The sequence below is a fragment of the Pogona vitticeps genome, chromosome 10 (genome assembly GCF_051106095.1).
Source record: "Pogona vitticeps strain Pit_001003342236 chromosome 10, PviZW2.1, whole genome shotgun sequence".
NCBI classification, from domain to species: Eukaryota; Metazoa; Chordata; class Lepidosauria; order Squamata; family Agamidae; genus Pogona; species Pogona vitticeps.
Window position 1 is genome coordinate 11,612,501 of NC_135792.1, and position 22,494 is coordinate 11,634,994.

Sequence of the window (22,494 nt, forward strand, 5' to 3'; positions counted from 1 at the left end):
TATCTCATTTGGGTTGTCTGCATCATCTGAAGGGCCACTTCTAAGTGTAGCCTGCATAATTCACTTGTAAACCGCCCCGAGAGTGCTTTAAGCGCTATGGGGCAGTAGATAAGCAGAACACTTTGCTTTCTATACTAGTATATTAGTATGAAAAGCCATTGCCTAATCTTGGTACATTGCATGGTATACAATACAACAGGGTGTCTGTTGTTTAGATTACCCAAGTTTGGATGATAAATTCTGTTCCCAAGGGGTAACATAGACTGTGATACAGTGGACTATATAATGGTCTGTATCGCCAAAGCAATACAGGGATTATTATCAGATGGCTCTGGCTAAATTTGGAACCAATGACACTTGGGTCTTTTTCCTTTCTCTCACCCAGACATACTTTATTCCTGCACTGAGCAAGGGGTTGGACTCGATGGCCTTACAGACCCCTTCCAACTCCATTTTTCTATGATCCTATACTTTTCTCCTATAAATTGTCTGGTATGGTTCCTGTACTCTAGAAACCATACATTTTTATAGTAGCAAAGAAGTGCATGTGTGTATGCGCACAGAGAGAGAGACGTTGTGCCTACATCACTGCCTGGGCATAGTGATTGTCCCTTGAAACAAAGCTTGTTAGTTCAGAATAATTGTTCTTGAAGTAGCTGCTTTATTCTGAATTTCTCTTCATCCTTCCTTACCAGGTTGTGCGTGTGTAGGGGATTTGTCCCACATTTTTACAGGACAATATTGGAGCATGTTCAGCTCTTAGAAAATTATGACATCAGATATTGTGTGTACAATTCCCTGCCTTTTGCCTTATATTGAGTGACACCATAACTTGCTATTTTGTCTGAACTGGCAAGTCATCATTGACAAGTGTTTTACAAGTTAGGATTGGAAAGCAGGATCACACTTTGGATTTCAAGTCCAAGGGAAATGAAGAAAGACAGAAGAAAGAATGTTTGCACTTGCACACCTAATGGGATCTAGTTGACACAACCAACTAAAGAATAGTCATGGAAGGTGGATGGTTCTTAATGGCTGTAACTAGTGTTTGTCATAAGCATAAGTCAAGGATCTGACTACAAGGCTGGTCAAAATCTCTCCCTCCTGTCCAAGCTGGGAGAACAGTGGGAGTACTGAGAGGGTTGGGCCAAAGGGGATCAAGAGAAGTCACATGAGTTCCTTCCACATGTTTGTCATCATCCCCCAAGCTAGTATGAAGGCTAGCAGTTTTGCCAAGGATTCCATGTGTCATAAGGCTAGTGGGGAGTCAGTTTGATGAGACTGGGATACCCTACATCTGCACATCATTTACGTTGATCTTGCTCAATTGCTTCCTTCACAAGGATATGATATGGGATAAGATATGAAAGAAGACATAAACCAGCTCATTGATAATCAATAAACTTTTACTACAGCATAAAAAAAGTCAGTTGTTATGAGGAAAACCTTGCTACAGCTCACCTAATTCTTGGGAATAAATTTATTGCTGGCTGCATCACCAGGTGCCAACTACTGCCTGTAGCAATTGGAATTGAGATTAAGAGAAGTTGCAAGGCTTGTGAAATCAAGAATGGACAATCCCACAAGGATACTTCAAATATATATGTTGGACAGGACATGAAAGAAGTCTTTACCTCTTAGGGCCACCTCAACTGATCATCCACCAATGCTCATTAGTATCCAGGTTCAGTCAACTGGATACTCCGCTTCATATGGGCAGCAATAATCTGATACCACCAGCTGTGCTACACAGCCCAGTCTGTGAACTGTGGTTGGCTATTTAACAGATTAATTAGGATGTCTGTACTCCTGCCTCTGTCTCTTCCCTGAGGAACATTGCGTTTCTTCTTCCATATTCTCTCCAATATTGTTTCCAGTGCATTTAGGAAAATTCTCTTAATGAACACTACATTTGATATATACATGGAAAATTTCCGATTTGAAAGGCTTCTGTCTTCTCATCTTGCATTGATTTGATCTGGTGTTTACAGACAGCTTCTGCGAAACAATCAAGATTTTCTTGTGCGGTATATTGATAAATATAGCCGCCAGAGTGGACTGGTAGTCCAGATAGGTGGGGTATAAATAAATAAATAAATACATAAATAAATACATAAATAAATACATAAATAAATACATACATACATACATACATACATACATACATACATACATACATACATACATACATACATACATACATACATACATACATACATACATACATACATACATACATACACACTGATGAAATGCCATTTTGTGTTGAACCTCTACTAGGTATTCAGTGGTCAAAGATATTCCGTTTGGTGTTTGAAGAATTCATTATGGCTGGTTTCTACTTTCAAAAACATCAACATTGAGCTAAGGATGCACAAATTGTATTAATGGGCAGCACACTCTAAAGAAAGAAAATAACAGAATCTACAGCTCAAGTAGGCAGGAAACAACAAGGAAGTCAAGAAAAAGATGAGATTCATCAGATGTGATCATTTCATTTGGCCCTCTTGGTCAAGGTTTATGTATATATTTACACTTGACACAGTTCTAAGTGTTTTGTGTGTCAAGGTACTATGCAGTTCAATTTATTTTAATATTTTAGTGTGTTTGGTATACCTTTAATATTTCAAGCAAGGTAACTTGTTCACTCAATGGACTGGTCCCTTTTAAATTTATTTTCAGACACGAGATTTGCGAATGATTTATACGCCATTGTTGCTCTGTATATGCGCAACATTCGCTCTCAGCATTTCCCACTGTAGAACTTAGAGTGGTACCACTTTCCAACACAAGTCCTGAAGCCGAAAAAAAGAAAGAAAGAAAGAAAGAAAGAAAGAAAGAAAGAAAGAAAGAAAGAAAGAAAGAAAGAAAGAAAGAATTCTGATGCCGTTCTTTCTTGATCCTACAAAATCACAGATGTAAAACTCAGTCAGTTTGGGAATTAACAAACAGCCATATTTTGTTTTTATGACATGAGATATTGTGAAGAGGTTCCTTACCTCCCTTAGGCGGCCCCTCATTTTCGGCGGGAAATAACAAAGGCTTAGTCTTTATAACTTTAGAACTGTCAATTTTATTGTCTCCTACATCCACCAGCACTTCGCTTAAAGGTAACATTGGTTCCAACTGTGGCAACAGGCCGTCATCAACATCAATAAAACATTTACCGTAATCCCATGGACTTATTGGCGTAGCAGCCCATGCCACTCCTTGGGCTCCGTTCGTGGGGGTGGGGCACTCTTCATCGCACAAATCATCCTGCAACATGAGTGCCTCACCCACCCCCTCTCGTCCGGTCCCTCAGCGAAAGGCGCTGCCGATCTCTCCCACTCCTGACGTAACTCAGCCTCTCACGGAGCCACGATGACAGTCCATTCATGGGCCACCATACGTTCTGGCTTCTCCTCCTCTGCTGTAGGATTAGGGAGAAGTCCTCCAACCTTTAGTTTTGGGAAATCCCTCAGGAGTCCTTGTTGTCGGACCTTTTCGAATGCCTTTCATCTCTTTCTTCTTCTTCCTCTCATACTCCTCCACCACTGTGCTGAACCACACAACCCCCTCTTCACTTTTATCATCCTCCCTCACTGACACTTCTTGCTCCTCACACTCTCCTTCTGCCAAACAGATCTCAGATTTTTCCCGCCTTTTCCTCAACTGTCAAGCTCCCCTCTGTTCCGTCACCACCCCCTACCACATCGTGATGTTCCCCTGCTTTTCCTTTTGCCTCCATTTTGTCCTTCGCGGACGGCTCACTCTTTTTCTCCGCTCCTTCACAGATATTGAAAAATGCATCATGGAAACATCAAGCTGTGATGCCTAGTTAATAATAATAGTGTAAATCATATATAACACTCTGCTGTTTCAATATTCTATCATGGTTTCTGTCAGAAAGCATTAACAAATGAGGAATACTAACATTTCGGCCTCAGGCAATATCAGTTTATTTTAAAATAAATTCTCTAACAATATAAAAACATTCAGTGAATATTAGTAAAAGTCAGTGGTTAAGTAGTAAGAATCACATCACGCCATCCGAACTGAAAAGTTTTGGAACATTTTTGGAACATTTGCTTTGCATACCAGAAAGAAGGCACAAATATTGCTGGGACAGTCTACATTTGGTCCCATCTCTTCTACACATGTGCTCACCCATAATGTCGCATACACTTTGTGCATGAATCAACAAGTTACAATTTTTAAAAAGCATGAAAGTTAGTATTTAAATAATATCTTACAATGAGTTTTCTCTGAAAATCTGAATTTTTCCATCTTTTTCCCCCTCTCAAAATAGGCATTTTAAAATGCACAGTGATACTGATTGAGAACATTCAAAAAGTGTTCAAGTCTGCTGGTACCCATGTTCTGATTTGTGCATTGGTTCATGCAGTGCAGATCGAGTCAGCTCATCCTCAATTTGCCTTTGAAACAAGCAGGCAATGATTTGCACAGATCCATATAACTGCTGCTTTGTGTACGGAGCCAAGGTACAACTTAACATGTCATCTGCACTGAATCATACAGTGCCATAAAACCTATGGTTGTTTACTGAGGTTGCTTGATTTGGGACGTCAGTCTTGACTTATTTCATTCTGACAGGTGTGGACAACAACAAAAACTGAAAAGTTTTCTCCCTTCTGGTTGAAGTTGTGAGAGTTTTTGCACAGTTCTAGCATTTGAAGAGGCCTTTCCCCCTAAACATGGAGGTCTGTTTTGCACAAAATACAAGTTTTGAATGCCCTCCTATTTCTTGCTAATGTTGCTGCTGACAAAAAAAAGATATGTGTCTCTTCACTCTCATACAAAAGCAGAAAGATCTTGAAGTGGTTGGCAGTTTTTTTAACAAGGTGTCTCTGTATCAAAGGATCTTTTTTTTTGTTGAGGATGAGAAAAATTGAGAGTGTTCACTACAATCTTATGCCATGTATTCTTTGGCATAAGGATGTACATGGGGGTGCAGGAAGATGTGGCCCTTAACCCATGTTTAATTCCAGTGGAACGCCTGGGGGCTACATTATTTCATCTTAGCACATGCTAGCCCATGTTGTCCAAAGTTTGTTTCCCAGCTGTTGGTCTAATTCAATAAGAAGGCACCAAATGCTGGCAAATCCAGTTTCCCGGTCCAATTATGTTCTTAAATGTCTCGTGAATAACTTCATATCATATGAAATTCTCAATGTAAATTTCATAGATTCTAATGAAGATATTCTGTGAAATTGGAATCAAGTCAAATAATCAATGCTGCTACTCTGAGTAAGACTACTGCATCGACAAATATTTATTTATTTATTTATTTATTTATTTATTTATTTATTTATTTATTTATTTATTTATTTATTTATTTATATGTCACCCACTCTACAGATTTGCTGTGTAATTAGCATAGGTGAATTTGAAGTACTTTTCAACATAATCCACCGATTAAGTACATCAGCCTGGACTTTTTTGCTTCTGATTTGGAGGAGTTTTTTCCCCCTGCCACTGGGGGCTTCTACTTTTAAGAAACTGGAATCATTTGAATTGTGTTTCCCCCTGTGCGATTGTTTGTTTCATTCTACAAAAGGACTGGGGGGACTGATTAAGCTGGGGCATGATGTTTTAGAGCAGTGGGAACATCTAAGCCCACACTCCTTTCTCCCTAGTCTCCCTGGAGTATTTTAAAAAGACCAAACTACCAGGTTTAATGCTAGATCACCCCAACGCTGCTAGACTGCCTGTACACTGACCAACAACAACAACAACAGAATAGAAGATAATACCAGACAGGCAGTATCAGAGGAAAGAGAGCCGTCGGCTGTGGATCCATATCAAATAATGTGTGATTGAGGACCAGTAGGGACACCGGCACAGAAACAATCCAGGGTCTTTTGTGTGAACATCTAAACCAAATACAACTATAAAGGAGACGGCAACTCAAGCCACAGTAAAGTGGAATGGCTTCCATTCTGCTCGCTAGTGCAGTGTATTCTAAAGCTTGCCAAAATCTATTTTGAAAGATTGCTTTTTCTAAATTTTCTAAGAATTTTCTTTCCCCACCCCCCAGTTGTTGAAAAGTTTCTGCCTCATCCCAGAGATTATTGGTCGCAATGATGTCTTCGTTCAATGTTCCAAGCAGCCCAATATCTTTTAACAACATTGGAAGAAGTAATAGCCTTGGCTCTTTTTCCTTCAGAGAGGGAGATCATGTAGAAGGAATTATTTATTTATTCAAAACCTGTGGGCCGTTGAAAGGGTTTTTTTCAGATTGGTGGTATCTGGTTAGGTTCTTGGTATACATTTGAGTTAGATATGGGCTTCAGATCCAAATTATGATGCTGATGTACATCCAGGTGTTGGTCCCTTCACTGTGGAAGGGGAAGGTCTAAATGGCTCCACTACTCCTTCGAGTTCCTTACGATCTCTTAGGACCCCCTTCCTTTAGTTTCCCAATCAGGATCATAACCTTCTTGTACAACAATAAAGATAGGAAGGTAACTTAGGCTTTGGTCTGTTTAACATTGAACCATAAGCGTGAGGTGCCAGGAGTAGTTTTTTATCCATCCATTTTCCCACTGGGTTTGCTGGAAATATGTTGCAGAGTTTTGAATTTCTGGTAAAATTCCTTTTTACTATGTAGCAGAAGCACAGATATTGACAGAAGAGAACAAGTTCCCCAGAGTCCACCCCTTTCTCGTTAACTGGCACTTAAAAGTCTCAAAAGGGACGTGGTGGCGCTGCGGGTTAAACCGCAGAAGCCTGTGCTGCAGGGTCAGAAGACCAGCAGTCGTAAGATCGAATCCATGTGACGGAGGGAGCTCCCGTCGCTTGTCCCAGCTCCCGCCAACCTAGCAGTTCGAAAGCATGCAAATGCAAGTAGATAAATAGGGACCATCTTGGTGGGAAGGTAACAGTGTTCCGTGTCTAAGTCACACTGGCCATGTGACCACAGAAGATTGTCTTCAGACAAACGCTGGCTCTATGGCTTGGAAACAGGGATGAGCACTGCCCCCTAGAGTCGAACACGACTGGACAAAAATTGTCCAGGGGAACCTTTACATTTACCTTAAAAGTCTCAAAAAGTCACTCTTCAAACATTTCTAAAAGAAACACTAAAAAAAATTACTTAGTTGCTTGAAACTACAGATGTATGCATGCTGCTTTGTTTACTGCACATTTACTGGCAACCAACTGAACAGATCAACAGCAAACAACTAATCCAAAAAAATAAATAAAGAGAGACAAAGGAACACTCTTTCAATTCGCAGGCTGGAAGGAAGAACTGGTTAGTGTTGGATAGATAAATAATCTTGTCAGGCCAGGAAGGTCTCTCCCAGTCACACGGACTACAGACAGCAGGAAAGGTTGCAAATAAAATCCCAACAGATGATAAGCTACACTCTGTCCAAGGCAGCCTGATCACCTTCATAATTAAGAGGAGTCTGGAGGAGAGATAATAAGGAGAGCTTAATGACATACCACATTTTTGCCAGGTAGAATGACTCAAGTCGAGACCAATTTCTGGTGTTTGTTACAAGGATTTCAAAAAACAGAGCTCTCGTCGGTTGTCCCAGCTCCTTGCCAACCTAGCAGTTCGAAAGCAGTAAAAATGCAAGTAGATAAATAGGTGCCACCTCGGTGGGAAGGTCACGGCGTTCCGTGTCTAGTCGCGCTGGCCATGTGACCACAGAAACTGTCTACAGAAAAACGCTGGCTCTACGGCTTGGAGACAGGGATGAGCCCTGCGCCCTAGAGTCGGACACAACTGGAGTTAATTGTCAAGGGGAACCTTTACCTTTGCCTAATATCTTCTTGTCGAGCTCCATCAGTATAATGGGAATTGTGGCAATGACAGGTTGCCAGTAATAAAAGAGTTTGTTTTTCAGTTTTAAGGTGACCCCGGACTTTGTATCATTATGCATAAATTGTGTGTGCCCCAAAACTGGAAAAAAGATAGATATCTTTAATTAACAGCAAATTGACGCAGCTGGTGACATCATTGTTTACTATGCCATCAAAGTTCCAAAAGAAGATTGTATTGTAAACTGCCTTGGATTCCAAATCTGAGAGAAATATAGCATATTAATAAAATAAAGTAAAATAGTAGTTGTATTCCCGAAGGCTTTCATGACCGGGATCTGATAGTTTTTGAGGATTTTTTGGGGGTCTTTGGCCATGTTCTGAAGGTTGTTCTTCCTGACGTTTTACCAGCCACAGACACTTGTGAAATGTCAGGAAGAACAACCTTCAGAACATGGCCAAAGAGCCCAAAAAAACCTCAACAGCCAAAATAGTAGTTGCTTTATATTATTATTTTAATATCACTGATGGAAATAATAGGCCTGACCACTGTCCTGCTTGTCTTTAGCCCAAGGCTTCCATTCATTCAACAATATGTCCTAACAGTAAAATACCATTTAACTGTGCTGAGGTTTCTCGGAAGACAGTTTTTGAAGAACCGCATCTCATGCCCCAAGTGATGGGGATAATATTTGGTAAAATACCTTCTCCTAATTTTAATACATGCAGCTATAGACTGTTGGGTATGAATACTTCTCAAGGGCCCTGTTAGAGCTGTGCCCACTACTGTCCAGTAGCATGTTCATGTGCGTATGAGAGAGAAAGAGAAACAATGTTGTGGATGTTCATCTTGTCACAGGGCTGACTTCTCATTCTTGACAGAAATAAATGGAGCTACACTGTGAATTTCACAACATGATTGCCATTATAATTTTTTTGTTGGGACGATGAGTAACTAATTTAATTTGCTCACATTAGGAGCTTGATTGGATGTTGGATTTGAGGTAATTGTTACAGAACCACTTAGTGCTTGTTGTGGGTTTGAGAAATTTGCACTAGTCATATTTCTGATGTGACCACCAACTTTGCTTTCCACCTGTTCTCTTTTACCAAAACATTGAAAAATGTTGACCAGGGTGGAAGGACTGGTTGACCCCTATATTGTATACCTCATGGTTGTGTAGTATCTCATGTCTGTGTTACCAGTTCCTGTGCACAAAATATGTAAAATATATCCTTTCACATGAAAAAAAAATATAACTGAATATTTGGATAAGTTTTACCATGACAGCATTATTGGTTAACCAGGGATATTCTGAATTTCAACTATTGGCTAAGTTACAAATCATGGTTGAACATTTCCCTGGTCAAATTCAGAATTTGATATTTTCTAAAGGCTTTCTCAGTAGGTATTTGGAAAAACTGGTTTCTCTTCCACGTTCCTTTCCAACTGTTAATGCTGATGCATAGTTTTGCTTTCACTTTTGTTTCTGTCAACAGTATCTTGATTGCCCCTCATAGTTTCATATATTATTCCTCCAAGTTATTAATCAGACCTCAGAGTGAGCTTCGTAAAAGCTGCCAGTAGCTAATTTTTGAGATTTCAGTGCAATCCCTGAGCAGCTAGCACAAAGAGCAAATGACCCACTTAAACATGTTTATACTAAGGGGCTAATATCTGGAGGCGTAGGCAACTTTCTAGTGAGGGACTTTAAGTTGACTACCATTCAGATAATTGAGAAAATATGCAACTTACCTCTTTCACTGTTAACATGGAAAAATTAAGTATGCATTCTGGAGCTTTTCACGCATCTGGAGTTGCTGCTTTTGTGCAATATTGGAAATGGTTCCAAGAAGGGATAAGAATAAGGGCAGTCTGTGGCCATGTTGACTGGGAATTTATAGGAACTGTAATCCAGGAAGGTGACATTTCCGGGTTCTGGGTGCGAATAGATCATTGCTGACTGTTTGCTCAAACAATTCCTCTATATGATTTTGAGAGTTATGTGAACGGCCTCTTTTTCTCTCCCTCATGAATTGTAGGGTTGTTTTGTTTTTTGTTTTTTGAGTTTAATCAGGAACAGACTCCAGTCCCAGTAGTAGGACATCAAGGACTTAATTAAAAAGGGACTTCTGTAAGGCAACTCTTCCAAATTGAGTATCTGATCTCGCTTGGCACCAGGAAAACAATGCTGGGTTATTTTTTTAAAAAAAAGGTGTTTATCAAGCTCCACGGTAGCCACTCGGCAAATTACAGAAATGTGAATATGCCACAGATAAGCTGCAGAAGCTGCTATAACCCTAGTGGTATGGGCTTTAAAGCCATCTGGTTCCCAAACACCTGCTTTCAAATAACACTTCTGAGTACAAACGATGATCCGTTTGGACAGCTTCTGCACTGCGAGAGATCCTCTCGCTGGAATTTCCTCCAAATGAAATAAACAATCTGGATCACGTATGGGAAGGGCTAGTCTTATCTAGGCAATCAACAAGCTGCTTCTCCACATTTAACCTGTTGATCAAAGCTGTCTCATGTGAATCTAGAATTTGGAGGAAGCAGCTAGCAACACAGCAGGATAACTTGTGCAAAACTAAGAAGTTCATTCTCTGATGAACTTTGAGTGAGGTAGACAGCCTTGCAGCCCGTTATTATTTCAGAATGAATGTGCATAGAGGGTTAATTAGAAGGCTTGAAATTCCCTTGTCACTTGTCAGGAGGATTGCATTAGTTTATTGACAACCAGGCGTTCATTTCAAAGCAACCAAATTCTCTATCTGATGGTTATAAATGGACATTCTCAGAAAGGTGATAGCTGTTCAGTCACACTTTCCGAGAAAGCTAAATTGAGTCAAAATTAATTACAGTCATGTGCTCTACAGTATTTTTAATAGTCAGTCTTGACTTGTCTAAACTCCTGCATTTTTTAAAAATTGTATGTATTCTTCATATTTACTGGAGCAAGAAGTTATGAAGAAAGTCACTAGGGACCCTGACAAACTCTGTTTGGATTCTCTACAAGGCTTTTACATTAGGCAAGATCGTTGTATCTAGCTCTTCAGGATTATAAACCAGATTCTCTCGTTTCTCTGCCCTGCCCTGCACATCTGGATGTTCTAGTAATGCATAATAATGTATGTGTTTGTCCATGTGTGCGTGTGAGTGCATTTTAATATATTATTGTTTGGTTTGTTACATTTACCTCTCACCTGTCTGCTAAAGCAGTGGTCCCCAACCTTGGGCCTCCAGATGTTCTTGGACTTCAACTCCCAGAAATCCTGGCCAGCAGAGGTGGTGGTGAAGGCTTCTGGGAGTTGTAGTTCAGGAACATCTGGAGGCCCAAGGTTGGGGACCACTGTGCTAAAGGAATGGTGTTCCAAGTTGCTGATACACTTAAGAACAAGTTAAAAAACAAATTATAAATAGATGAAAAAGAGATACAAACCAGATTAAACAATGACACTCTCGGAATCTCAATAATCAAAAGCTTTTTCGTCCACAAAAAAAGAGAGGTGTGGGTCGGTTTCAAGTCAAAGTCGAGTCTGAGTCATTGAAAAACAAATAAACTTGAGTCGCGTCCGGGGCAAGTCAGCTGTGTCACCGCGAGTCCGACTCGACTACAAGTTACACAACTGAAGTCCCCATCCCTGCAACCTTTTGTTACTTCTGGCAAATGTCTTTTCCCAGGAATACTTTCCTTCACATGGTTGGGAGTGAAATCTATTACTGAAAGTTGCCTCCCCTCTAAATACTGTACAAAGAAACCAGTCACTAAAACCTCTCCTCCCAGGTCAAGTCAAGTCTGAGTCAAGTTGCTGGTGCAGTTGAAGTCCAACTTGACAACGAGTCACGCAGCTCGAGTCTCCATCCCTGGTTAACGCCATCCCTCTGTGTCTCCATCAACAGCAAGCCTCCTCGGTTGGGGTACTTAAGAGGACCTGTCCTGAACATCTTCCAGTTATTGTCCTTGAGAGAAAAGGGAAAGCCAGGCATTTGAGTTTGGTGATGATCCTAAACAGACCCAGACAGTGGCTTCTTCATTTATTTAGCCAGTCCCAGAATCTGCAGATCAGCTTTCTGTTTTGTGATTGAGTTCCAGGACTGAAGCATGAGAGTCATTTGAGGTCTGATTTCTAAAAAGATGGAGGTTTGCCTGAATCACATTTCTGTAACACCAGATTTTGCCAGGGGTTATCTATAATTTCTGTTTCCACTCTATAAACGGGACCAGAGGACTGCGGGGCACAGAGGAATCTTTTGAACATGTAGGGCCTTCACTTAACTCCTTGATGTCTCAAGGAAAGCATAATGGATTCCAGACAGGTGTTACTCAAAATGCTTCCGTCCTATGAAGTGGAGGGATCTATGAACTCACCAGTGTGTAATTAGAGCTGAACTTGGGCAAAATTACCCCCCCCCTTTTTTTTGGACTATTGCTCTCAGAATTCCCCAGTCAGCATGGCCCATGGCCATTCAACCTAAAGGGATTCTACAGGCTTTAGCCCCCCAAAATTAACTTTCCTAAGCTTTCTGTTAGAGAGTAGGATAGGTTCTGTTTTTTATTTATATGTTGTAAAATGAAGAACAATTTATTGCTGATTAAAGGTATTATAATGAACTTTTGCTTCATGTTAATTAATAAGAATTCATGCTTTTTGTCCAGTGCTTATATTTCTTTTAAATAAAACAAAAATGGCTAGTAAGAGGTAATTGCTGATCATGTATCTCTTTGTTCCAGACACTTTTATAAAAGCGTATGTATTATGTATGATGTGACCTTCAAATGTCATGGATGTGTTGTGCAATAAACTGTCAATATTTGTGGTTATAAGGTACTAGATGACTTTTACAATAATTGGAACAGCTATATTAAAAGCTCAGATCACTCAGCGGGTTAAAAAGAAAGACTCAGACCAGTGTTCATCAGGGACTTTTCCTTCTATCAGGCTATTAAGTGAAAAGTTTAGCAACTTGCTTAAGTAGTGTTGTTGTTGATGATAATAATAATAAATTATTATAACAAAATCATGTCTTCCGCAGTTGTCTTGGAACAATAATTTTCATGTCAATACGCAGGATTTCCAGGATGCTGGTCTAAATACAATTGTTACTCTTCAGCAAAACAGACCTCACATATCAATCCTTTACATAATTCCTAACGATTAGGAATAAGTTGTTAGCTGAAATTAACAACTTTTTTTATTGTTATGTGCGGTCAAGTTGCACCCTACATATGGCGTCCCCATGAATGAGTGATCTCTAAAATGTCCTGTCCTCAACAGCCTTGCTCAACGTATGGCTTCCTTTAGCGAGCAATCTATCTCTTATTTGGTTTTCCTCTTTTTCTGCCGCCTTCAACTTTTCCCAGCATTATTGTCTTTTCCATAGAATTCTGTCTTCTCATGATGTCCCCAAAGTAGGACAGCTTGTTTCAACCTTTTTGCCTCTAGATTTAATTTAACCCAGGTTTTTGCCTCTAGGTTTAATTTAACCCAGGTTTAATTTAACCCAGACCTGGGCAAAGTGCGGCCTGAGGGCCACATATGGCCCGTGAACCGTTCCTGTCCGGCCCACAGACAGTTTTGAACATCAAAACCTTTTATAGCTTTTTGTCTAAAGTTGATCAGTTGCTTATCTTTAACATACCAGACAAAAAAAGTTTTAGTATTTGTGAAGATAAGAAGTTTAAAATAAAAACAATCATAGCATCACTGTTTTCTTTTATTTTTAAGTAAAGTTGGTTCGGCTCCCGAACACAGTTCAGATTTTTCATGTGGCCCCCCTATAAAAATTAATTGCCCACCCCTGATTTAACCTGTCTTTCTGATAGGCCAGAGTATCCTCACACTCTCCTCCAGCACCGAATATCAGATGAATCTTAGCCCAGTTTTCAATGACATATGAAACTTCTCATTTTAAAGGGACGAAAGTTCATTTTGTGAAACCTATTAAACCATGGTAATTAAAAATTGGTAGCATAAGAAGAGGTAAATGTAGAATAGAATTCTATTATGTGTGTAAGACATGTTTGGATCAATCCTTCTGACATTTCTAATCCTGATCCAGTAAATGTTCATGCAGCAAAGTAGCAGCCATTGTCAATTTGCATAATTCGTGTTAAAAGCATCATTTTCACAATTTTGCTTAATTTGTGCAAAAATTATGCTCAATCTTGCTCTTTTCCAGAAGACCACAAAATATCTCACCATGTCATAGGACACAGAGAGTGAGATTCTTCATCCTCATGGGCAAGATGAGATAAGTGGGTATTTCCATCCCTACCATTAATGTATGGTAGAAACATCCGAAGATTAGACTTCCCTGCCATGTTTGTATTGGTTGAAGATACGTGCCCTAAAGCAGTGGTCCTCAACCTTGGGCCTCCAGATGTTCTCGGATTTCAAGTCCCAGAAATCCTGACCAGCAGAGGTGGTGGTGAAGGCTTCTGGGAGTTGTAGTCCAAGAACATCTGGAGGCCCAAGGTTGAAGACCACTGCCCTAAAGGAAGGAAGGCTGTGTGTCTATTTTTAAAGGTGAACTCTTCTTACTGTTTTTTACTTGGTAGGTAAGGGTCTGCATACATTATTTCAGAAATATATGTAAAAATGGCATTGGAACAGAACCTGTAGGAACACAGTACAACACTACAATGATGTAGAGCCTATGAAGTATGCCAACTAGTACCTTTCTGAGTATTGTCTAAGTCACAAAATATGTCTGCATCTCTCATTCAATCGGTTTTGCTTTCCAGCTACTGACAAATTGTTGAGAACATTTCTAACTTCCTTTTCTGCATGCATGAGATAACTCTTTGCTCAGTTGATATCTGAGGTATTTACTGTGTTCAGGTTATGATTATTTGTGGTATATTGCTGCTTTTACTTTCCATGAGTGATTTTTTCTATACAATAAGTGGCACACCCCCGCCTTTAAATCTGATTTGTTTTCAAAGCTAGTCTATCTCCTTTTGCACACAGCCCAGAATACACTTACAGAAAACAAGGCAGTCTGGATCTTTTGTTTGCTTGTGTCACTCAAGTGGCTAACAGGAAAATCTGAAGTCTATATTTTTCACTTACCAAAAGAGCTTTTTGGTATAATCTTCATTTCTAATTACACAAACAGGACAAAGCTATTTTCTTTTCATTGGTAGGCTCTCTTCCAAATCAGCTCTAAAATAGCTCTTTGTTTCAACAAATTCTTTGCCGATCCATATTCATGCTTAACACTGTAACATGACCATACATGGTCACTTAAAAAAGCACCCTAAACCCTTTGATAAAATAACAAAGGCAGCAAGTTGTTAAGAGGCCCCAAACGCTTGTAACTCTTTTTGAATATTTGACATAAGGTCAGTTTTAAATACCAAAAGCATTGCTTAAAAGAAAGTAACTATGACTTTCAAAAATGGAGAGAAAAAATAGTATTCCATTTCATAGCACAGATTAATAGAGCATTGCCCGCTGTCCTTTACATCCAAACAGTTTCCCTCATTTTCTCACACAGGCTTAATGTCATCAGAAGATCAATTTGTACTTGCCTAGTTGATTAGGTCTCATCCTTGGAGTTTAGGTATTGTATAATTCTTCAGACTGCCGTTGCTGTAAATTACAATGGAGAAGGAATAAAGGAGAAATGACTTTCCAGATACTGTGTATTCAAGGTATTCTTAATGCTTTTGCAGTTTAGAGAATAACTTGTGTTGTTTCATGTGGCCTGTAAACAACAAAGCAACACCTTTGTGTTTTCACCACAAGAATGAACCGGATTCCTCCTTAGAAGGTTGGAACCTTGGATGTATCACTCAATGCTGCTTCTTTCATCACTTCCGTAGCATGCAATATAAGTGAATGGATGTTTCCACGGATGAAAATAATGCATAATTTTTCACTTCTGCCAGGAGAAGGCCTCTCATGGTCATTTTCACAGAAACATGGTGGATTACACTAAAGTTCACAGCAGAAAGAGATGGCTTAGCTCTGCCAAATCCCACTGTCCATGGGAGTCTGTGTTGCTGTGGATTTCACATGCCTTTGACCCATGTTTGCACATTGACATTCCTCTCCCATAACAGCCATGCTGATGCTGAGTCCTATTCACTACCACCATATTATGCACTTGTCTGGAATTCACAGATATTATGCTCGCCGTGCCCTCCTCATGCTGAAGAAATAATCTAGGAACTTTCTGTCCCCCCTATAGGGGCACGTGCAAATAACAAGACTACATTAGTGATCCAACTCATTTGTTTCCTTTGCAAAGTTATTAACCCACTTGAAGATAACCAGCTTGCATAGTATGATCTAATCCTCAAACATCTGTTCAATTCTATTCACTTCCTACGTTATGACTATCATTGCAATACCATTCAAAAAGTTTGTGTCCTTGCTTTATATTTTAAGAATGCAGATTTTCACTTTCAAATTTTATCTTTTTTTAAGGAGAGTGGGAGGGCACATTAACCAAGCCTTCACAACTTAGGGCTGGACCCACATCTCATTTCCAATTGTTCTGTCTGGTTTGGCCTGCAAAAACTAGGGTCAGGATTGATTGAGGCATATCTGCTAACAGACCTCCTTCCATCAGTGAACCAGGTACAGTGGTACCCAGTGGGGTAAAAACTCACCGTCCAGCGAAGTTCCTCCATACGGCGACCATTTTCGCTGCCTGTATAACAAGGAATCTGTCCCTAAGCACAGCGGGATGCCATTTTAAGCACCCGGCATCCATTTTGAAAACCCGATGATCAGCTGTTTGTGATCGTTGTAAAGCAAAAATCGGTTCCCGAAGCAGGGAACCGATCGTCACTAAGTGAAATTCCCCCATTTAGACCATCGTTTTGCAATCACAATTGCAATTCCAAAAAGATTGTCATAAAGCAGATTCATCGTAATGCGGGGCAATCATTAAGCGAGGCACCACTGTAGTGGAATCTTCTCACCATATAGGTCCCCTAGGCACTCAAAATACCCATTCTAAAAGGCTCAGAAACCATATGGAACCAGCTGCTAATTTGTACTTAGGGCTACAGGAGAGTAAGAAAGGGGGAAACGTCCCATCCTTATGGGTGCTGCAGCAGGAACCCAACATTGTATTTATATCACTGGCATTACCAAAGATATAGCTGATGAGTTGCATTTATTTTGGATAGTTGCAGATCATCAGTCAGCCACTTTATTTGTGACTGCTTTTCCATAAACATTTTATTTGTGACTGCCTTTCCATAAACACTATCAAAGTGGTTCATGGTGAAGCAAGGCAGAGCATTAACAATTTATTCTTACTGAGGAAAAATAAGAAATGCTTATTAATGAGTGAATAAAACAAGAATAATAAAATAACATAGCAATAAGGTAACAGGTATGAATAACAAATCAGTTAATGTACTATTTTATTATCAACTTAAGGGATGGGAAAGGCACATAGTTTGGCTCAGAAGAGTGAAAGTTACTTTTGATCCCCCCCCACAACTGAACTGTGGCATTAAAGTGTTTGAAGAGTAACCTGCTGTCATTAGCTACGAAGACCATTGAAAAAAGTAACACCATTTTCTTTAATGTGCTCCTTTTCATTTTTAAACCTTAGGATTCATGAGGAAGTGATATAAAGCTTGAGAAATTCATGTCTAAATGTCTCTGCAAATGCCTTAAAATGTGTTTCAAAATAACTTTTGAGAACAACTTGAAAACGTTGTAAGTCACATCAATAAAGTAACTTTGGCGCTTTTCACTGCATTTTTAAAAAATATAATATGCATCCTCCTTACCCAAAAAGGAATTAATCTACTTATAACTAGTTACTTTTGAACTTTTCTTTGGTGTTGTCGATTATTCCAGTTGGCTAAGAATTCACCGTCCAGCGAAGATCCTCCACAGGGGCGGCCATTTTCGGGTGCCTGTGCAGTGAAAAATGGCTCCTAAACACAGCAGGGAGCCATTTTGAGCACCCGGTGGCCATTTTGAAAACCCAACGATCAGCTGTTTTGATTGTCGGGAAGCTTTTGCGATCGCAAAAACCTCGTTGTAATGCAGAGTCATCGTTAAACGGAGCGCCCGTCGTGCTTCTAGTAGGAAAAAAAAGAGGCCTCAAAACACCACATTTTGTAACAGAGTCTGTTCATGACTGTAAAATGTTTTGCAGACACCTTAAATGTCCCTGTAGCTGGCTGAATAGCCCAGTGAATTAGCTGTCTGATTGGGGAGCCAGAAGGTTGGGAGTTCGATTCTCCACCATACCTCCAGGGAAAAGCCAGGCGGTGTGGCCTTGGGCAAGCTGCATAGTCCCCAGACACGTACAGAAAGAGGAACGGTAAACCGTTCTCTACCTTGAAATCCTTGGGAAAGAATTTTATAAGTTAAGAATTGATTTGACGGCACATGATTACTATTTAAATATCCCTGTATTGCAGGATACCTGCACTGCTGTATTGCACCATCGGTGTATGTTGTGATACTACCGCCTATGCATTTTTAGGCCCACTGTGCTATATGGGATTGAGTCCCTGTTTAGGACTGCAGCCTAAACTACCTGAACAAGAGTGCAATCCTTCACATGTTTACTCTGGAGTCGTTCTCAGTGATGATAAGTCTTCCTTGGCATGTGTGCTTATAATTGATACCCGAATCCATAAATGGAGCCATCTGTGGAAGCATTGGGTTGGGCAGGTGGAGAAGGCCCTCCGCACATTTCTGCTTTCACATGTTACTTCTTGGACTGTGGTTTCCAGAATCCCTTTAGCCAGGATTTTCGGGTTCTTCCCCGCCTACAAATTATAGATCTAGAGCTGTTCAGTCAGGTAGCTGTGATGTCAAGCAGTTTGGAGAGGTGGGTGGGTGGGTGGTAGCAAGAGACAGAGAGATATTAAATAAAAACCATCCATGTAGATTTAGCATTCGTGAAGGTACTTTAGATGGGAGAAGCATACGCACACACAAAAAACCGCTTATATATTAAGACCTCTGTGGAGTAAAGCCTTTAGAGCTACATCTACTGTGTGTCTACTTAAATCTAAAGGACAACTCTTCAGACCACCCGCATGTTGCGATTCCTCACTGTTGTATTCAGTTTGCTTTTTCAAGAGGATGAGTGCTAAACACTACAGCCTTGCTGCTTCACCAGAAAGGGGGGGGGAATCAATTTTGTGTAAAGTGAAAATTAGTCTCTTAAATCTGCAAAGCGAGCTGTTTATCTTACAAATTTATTCTTTTTTTATTGGGCCACACATACCCTAGATAGTAAGATAAAAGAGAAATGTCTAACAAGCTGTCATTAAGAATGACATCTAGCAAAACATAACTAGTACTCTTATTCTGTAAATTTATCCTGAGTGGCTTGTTAGCTTTAGCTATCTGTTTATCTGTATTTTTCCTCTCTTTTTGCAGTGTTTATCGAAACTGAAAATAAAAAAAGATGCCTTCACACATGCCTCATATGTACTTTCCCAGTCTTTCACTCTGCAGGGTTCAGAATATATTTTTTTTCTGTTGAATTCTGTGTACAGTGCTGTGTAAATACAGTGACAATTAGAATCCCTTGAGGAATTCAGAAATATAAAATAGCCCCTCTCCATGTCTGCTTGAAAGACCACATAGATTCTGCATTGTGTTGCTCTTAAATGCTGTGAATAATTAAAATGTCTGTTGGAGGCTTGCTAACTTATACTTTGTGTTATAACCGGCTAGCATTTCAAGGAGATCATTCAGATACTGTTTTATGAAATAATTTTGATTTCATCTTTAAAAAACCCAACTTATTCTTGTTTAGAAAAAGATATTTTAATCACGACCCACATGAAAAGGACATATATTTTTATTTGTTATGTACAGAATCCATCTGTGAAGTTCATCAAAGGTCCCCTCCTCTTCTTTCTTGGGGGGGGGGACTAATTGTCTCAAGAGTGCAGAGGGTACCCACTTCCAGACATGCCCAGTCCTAATCCAAGTTTCAGTGCATTGCTATTAAGTCCTTATCATTCTAAAGGTGTTCCTTTTACTCAGCCAAAGAACATTGTGTAGTGAACTTTTCAAGAAAGACCTACATAGATCTTTGTGTAATTCATTCATATATTCCACTTCATAGGATCCCTCCTACATACACAAATATTTGTCTCTTCTTCCTATTCACATACACTGTACATGCACACCTACCTGCTCAGTGCCATTGACACAGTATTAAACAAGCTGGAGGTATATGAATCGGGCCTGCCTCCCAATTAGAGATGGGCATGAATCAGTTAAAAAAAAAAAGATTCATTTTGATTCGTGATTCATCCAGATCGCAAAAAGATCGTCGTGAAGTGGATCTGTCGTAATGCAGGGCAATTGTGAAGCGAGGCACCACTGTACTGAGTGCAGATGATTTATCCAAATCCTCCAGAAATACAAAAACCAGAGGGCTTAAAATATCAGATGCGTAAACGTCTGGCTACAAAACTATATTATTTGTGCTTGCAGGTAAAATGGTAGTTGCCAGCATATGAGGAATCAGTCTTGAACCCCTGTCTTACTTCTTCTGCTTTCTTTGATGTGGACCGTAAAAGGAAAATTATATAGCATAATTTAGTGGCAATGGTGCCCATCCTTGAAAGCTGTGACTTAGTGTAATTTGTGTGCAGCCACAGGTGCAATTTGAAAAATTAAAATTACCATGAACACGGGATACAATTCATTAATGGGTTTTCAAGTCTCCTTAATGTTAGTGCAAGAGTTACACAGATGCTCAGTCTTAGAAACTAGCACTATTTAATGAATTAACTGAGGATTTTAAAATGTTTAATCTCTTGTGCATTATGCCCATTGCCATTAATTGCAGCGGTGACAACACAATAACTAGTGTTATTACTATTTTTTCCAGCCCTTACAAGGTTTGTAACGGTCTCCATTTTGCTCTGTATATATCTACATATTGATTAACACTGAAGCAGATGCAAGAAAGGAAATATATACTTTCCTTTTTTTCAAAAAAAAAAAGAAAGAAAACTTTTTTTAGGATGAGAAAGAACTTAATAGGAATGAGGCAAAGGAAGAAATCAAACCAGCTGCTGACACAGCTGTTTCTTTTCTTGTCTAATTCAGCTCAGTATAAAGGTACCATATGCTGCTTAAAACAACGATGGGGAAGATGAAATAATTTAAGAGAATAACAAGAAAATACATGAATTGTCAGCATTCTGTCAGATTTAAAGAATGAAACAGACAGGTGTAGTATTGACATGTTTAGCTTTGTGTTGCGTTAGCAGTTTGGGTGAGAACAACTCCTTGACATGTGCTGAAATGATGTGAGAACATTCTCTGTATTGCAGACATCGGAGAAGAAGCAGGAAGATCTGCCGGGGTCCAGCAGCCAGCTTTACTGAGAGACAGAAGCCTCGGATCTGCTATGAAAGACTGCCCCTATTGTGGGAAAACATTTAGGACCTCACACCACTTAAAGGTTCACTTGAGGATACACACAGGTGAGGTCTTCTTATAGAGCAGGGTCTATTGTACAGGTGCTACATGGAAGGATTTTGACTCATAGACTGAGCTGTGACCTAAGATATGACCCCCTAGCAGGGATGTCACTTGTTTCAGTACGCATTAGGTAGCCAAAGTACTGCTTTAGAATTTCTGTGTCCTTCCAACATTATGAAAAACACTGACCTAACTTGCAGGAAATAGCGTGAAGTGCTCTACAATATTATAAAAGAGGGATGAGCCAAATCTTTATGAGATTTGATTTTATCTTGAAATGTTCGTGATCAGTAGAGAGGACACTGTCTGACAGATAAAAAAAAATCAGAAAGTGACTGACAGATTTAAAAAAAAATCAGAAAGCGACTGCAGTTATGATGTGGGTCGGAGCAAGAGAAACCTCTTTGGATATGTGCCCGTGGAGTAGCTCGAAGACCCAAATGCAGCTTGGTGCAAACTTCCTTCTAGTATCAAGGACCAGGTGGAAAGATGGCCAAATGTCTGTAGATTCTTTTCAACAGTAATGCGAGGGGGGGAAAAAATGAAAGGCTGTATTGGTTCACGTCTAATGCTGTATTAAATGGAAGGTGTTTTCTAAATGGTGAACAAAGAGTGCCTAATTTGTACTTCATTAATAGATGCACAAAGCACATTTGTTTATTTGCAAAACTAAAGGGATATCTCAGATTCATATGTACCCCTAACCAAGAGCTGAATTGATATGAACATATTCAGTTAGTTATGGGAAATCAAATTGGAACCAACTTATTTCAACCCTGGTAGGGCTTTCGAGGTAAGTGAGTTATTTAAGGAGTGATTTTACCATTTTCAATTCCCCAATGCATTTCCATGGCCAAGTGGGAATTCAAACTCTTGTCTGCAGAACACTAGTTTGGCCGTAGTTCTACCCACTACACCACACTGGGTATTAGGAGAGATTCAGGAGACAAAACAGTATTCAAAGGAGTTTTCCTCCAAGGCAGACTGAATCCAAATCTGAACAGTCTTGAATAATACATGTTTTACATTTATGTGAAAAAGAAAGTACAGCCTCCTTGAATTCTATGGTTTTACGCCTCAGCACATAATAAAAATCATCAGGTCCTTAGCAGGTCTGAAAATTAGGTAAATACAACCTCAGATGAAGAACAAAACATGGCATATTACATTTCTTTAACAAAAGAAAAATACCAAAATGGAGAACCCATGTGTGAAAAACTACACTTTTAAAGATCAGTGGCTTGTAGAACCACCTTTAGCAGCAGTAACTTG

At 39.6% G+C, this 22,494-nt stretch overlaps 1 protein-coding gene across 12 annotated transcripts in view; it reads left to right on the forward strand.

Annotated features, from left to right (window-relative positions):
• The window catches only part of ZNF536 (zinc finger protein 536), a 699,351-nt gene that overhangs the window by 452,133 nt on the left and 224,724 nt on the right, over window positions 1-22,494 (forward strand). For all 12 annotated transcript variants that reach the window (XM_072980786.2, XM_078380344.1, XM_072980787.2 and 9 more), the window contains one exon: window positions 21,072-21,224. In XM_072980786.2, coding sequence (XP_072836887.2) covers window positions 21,072-21,224 — 153 coding nt within the window. The remainder of the gene's footprint in view (window positions 1-21,071; window positions 21,225-22,494) is intronic.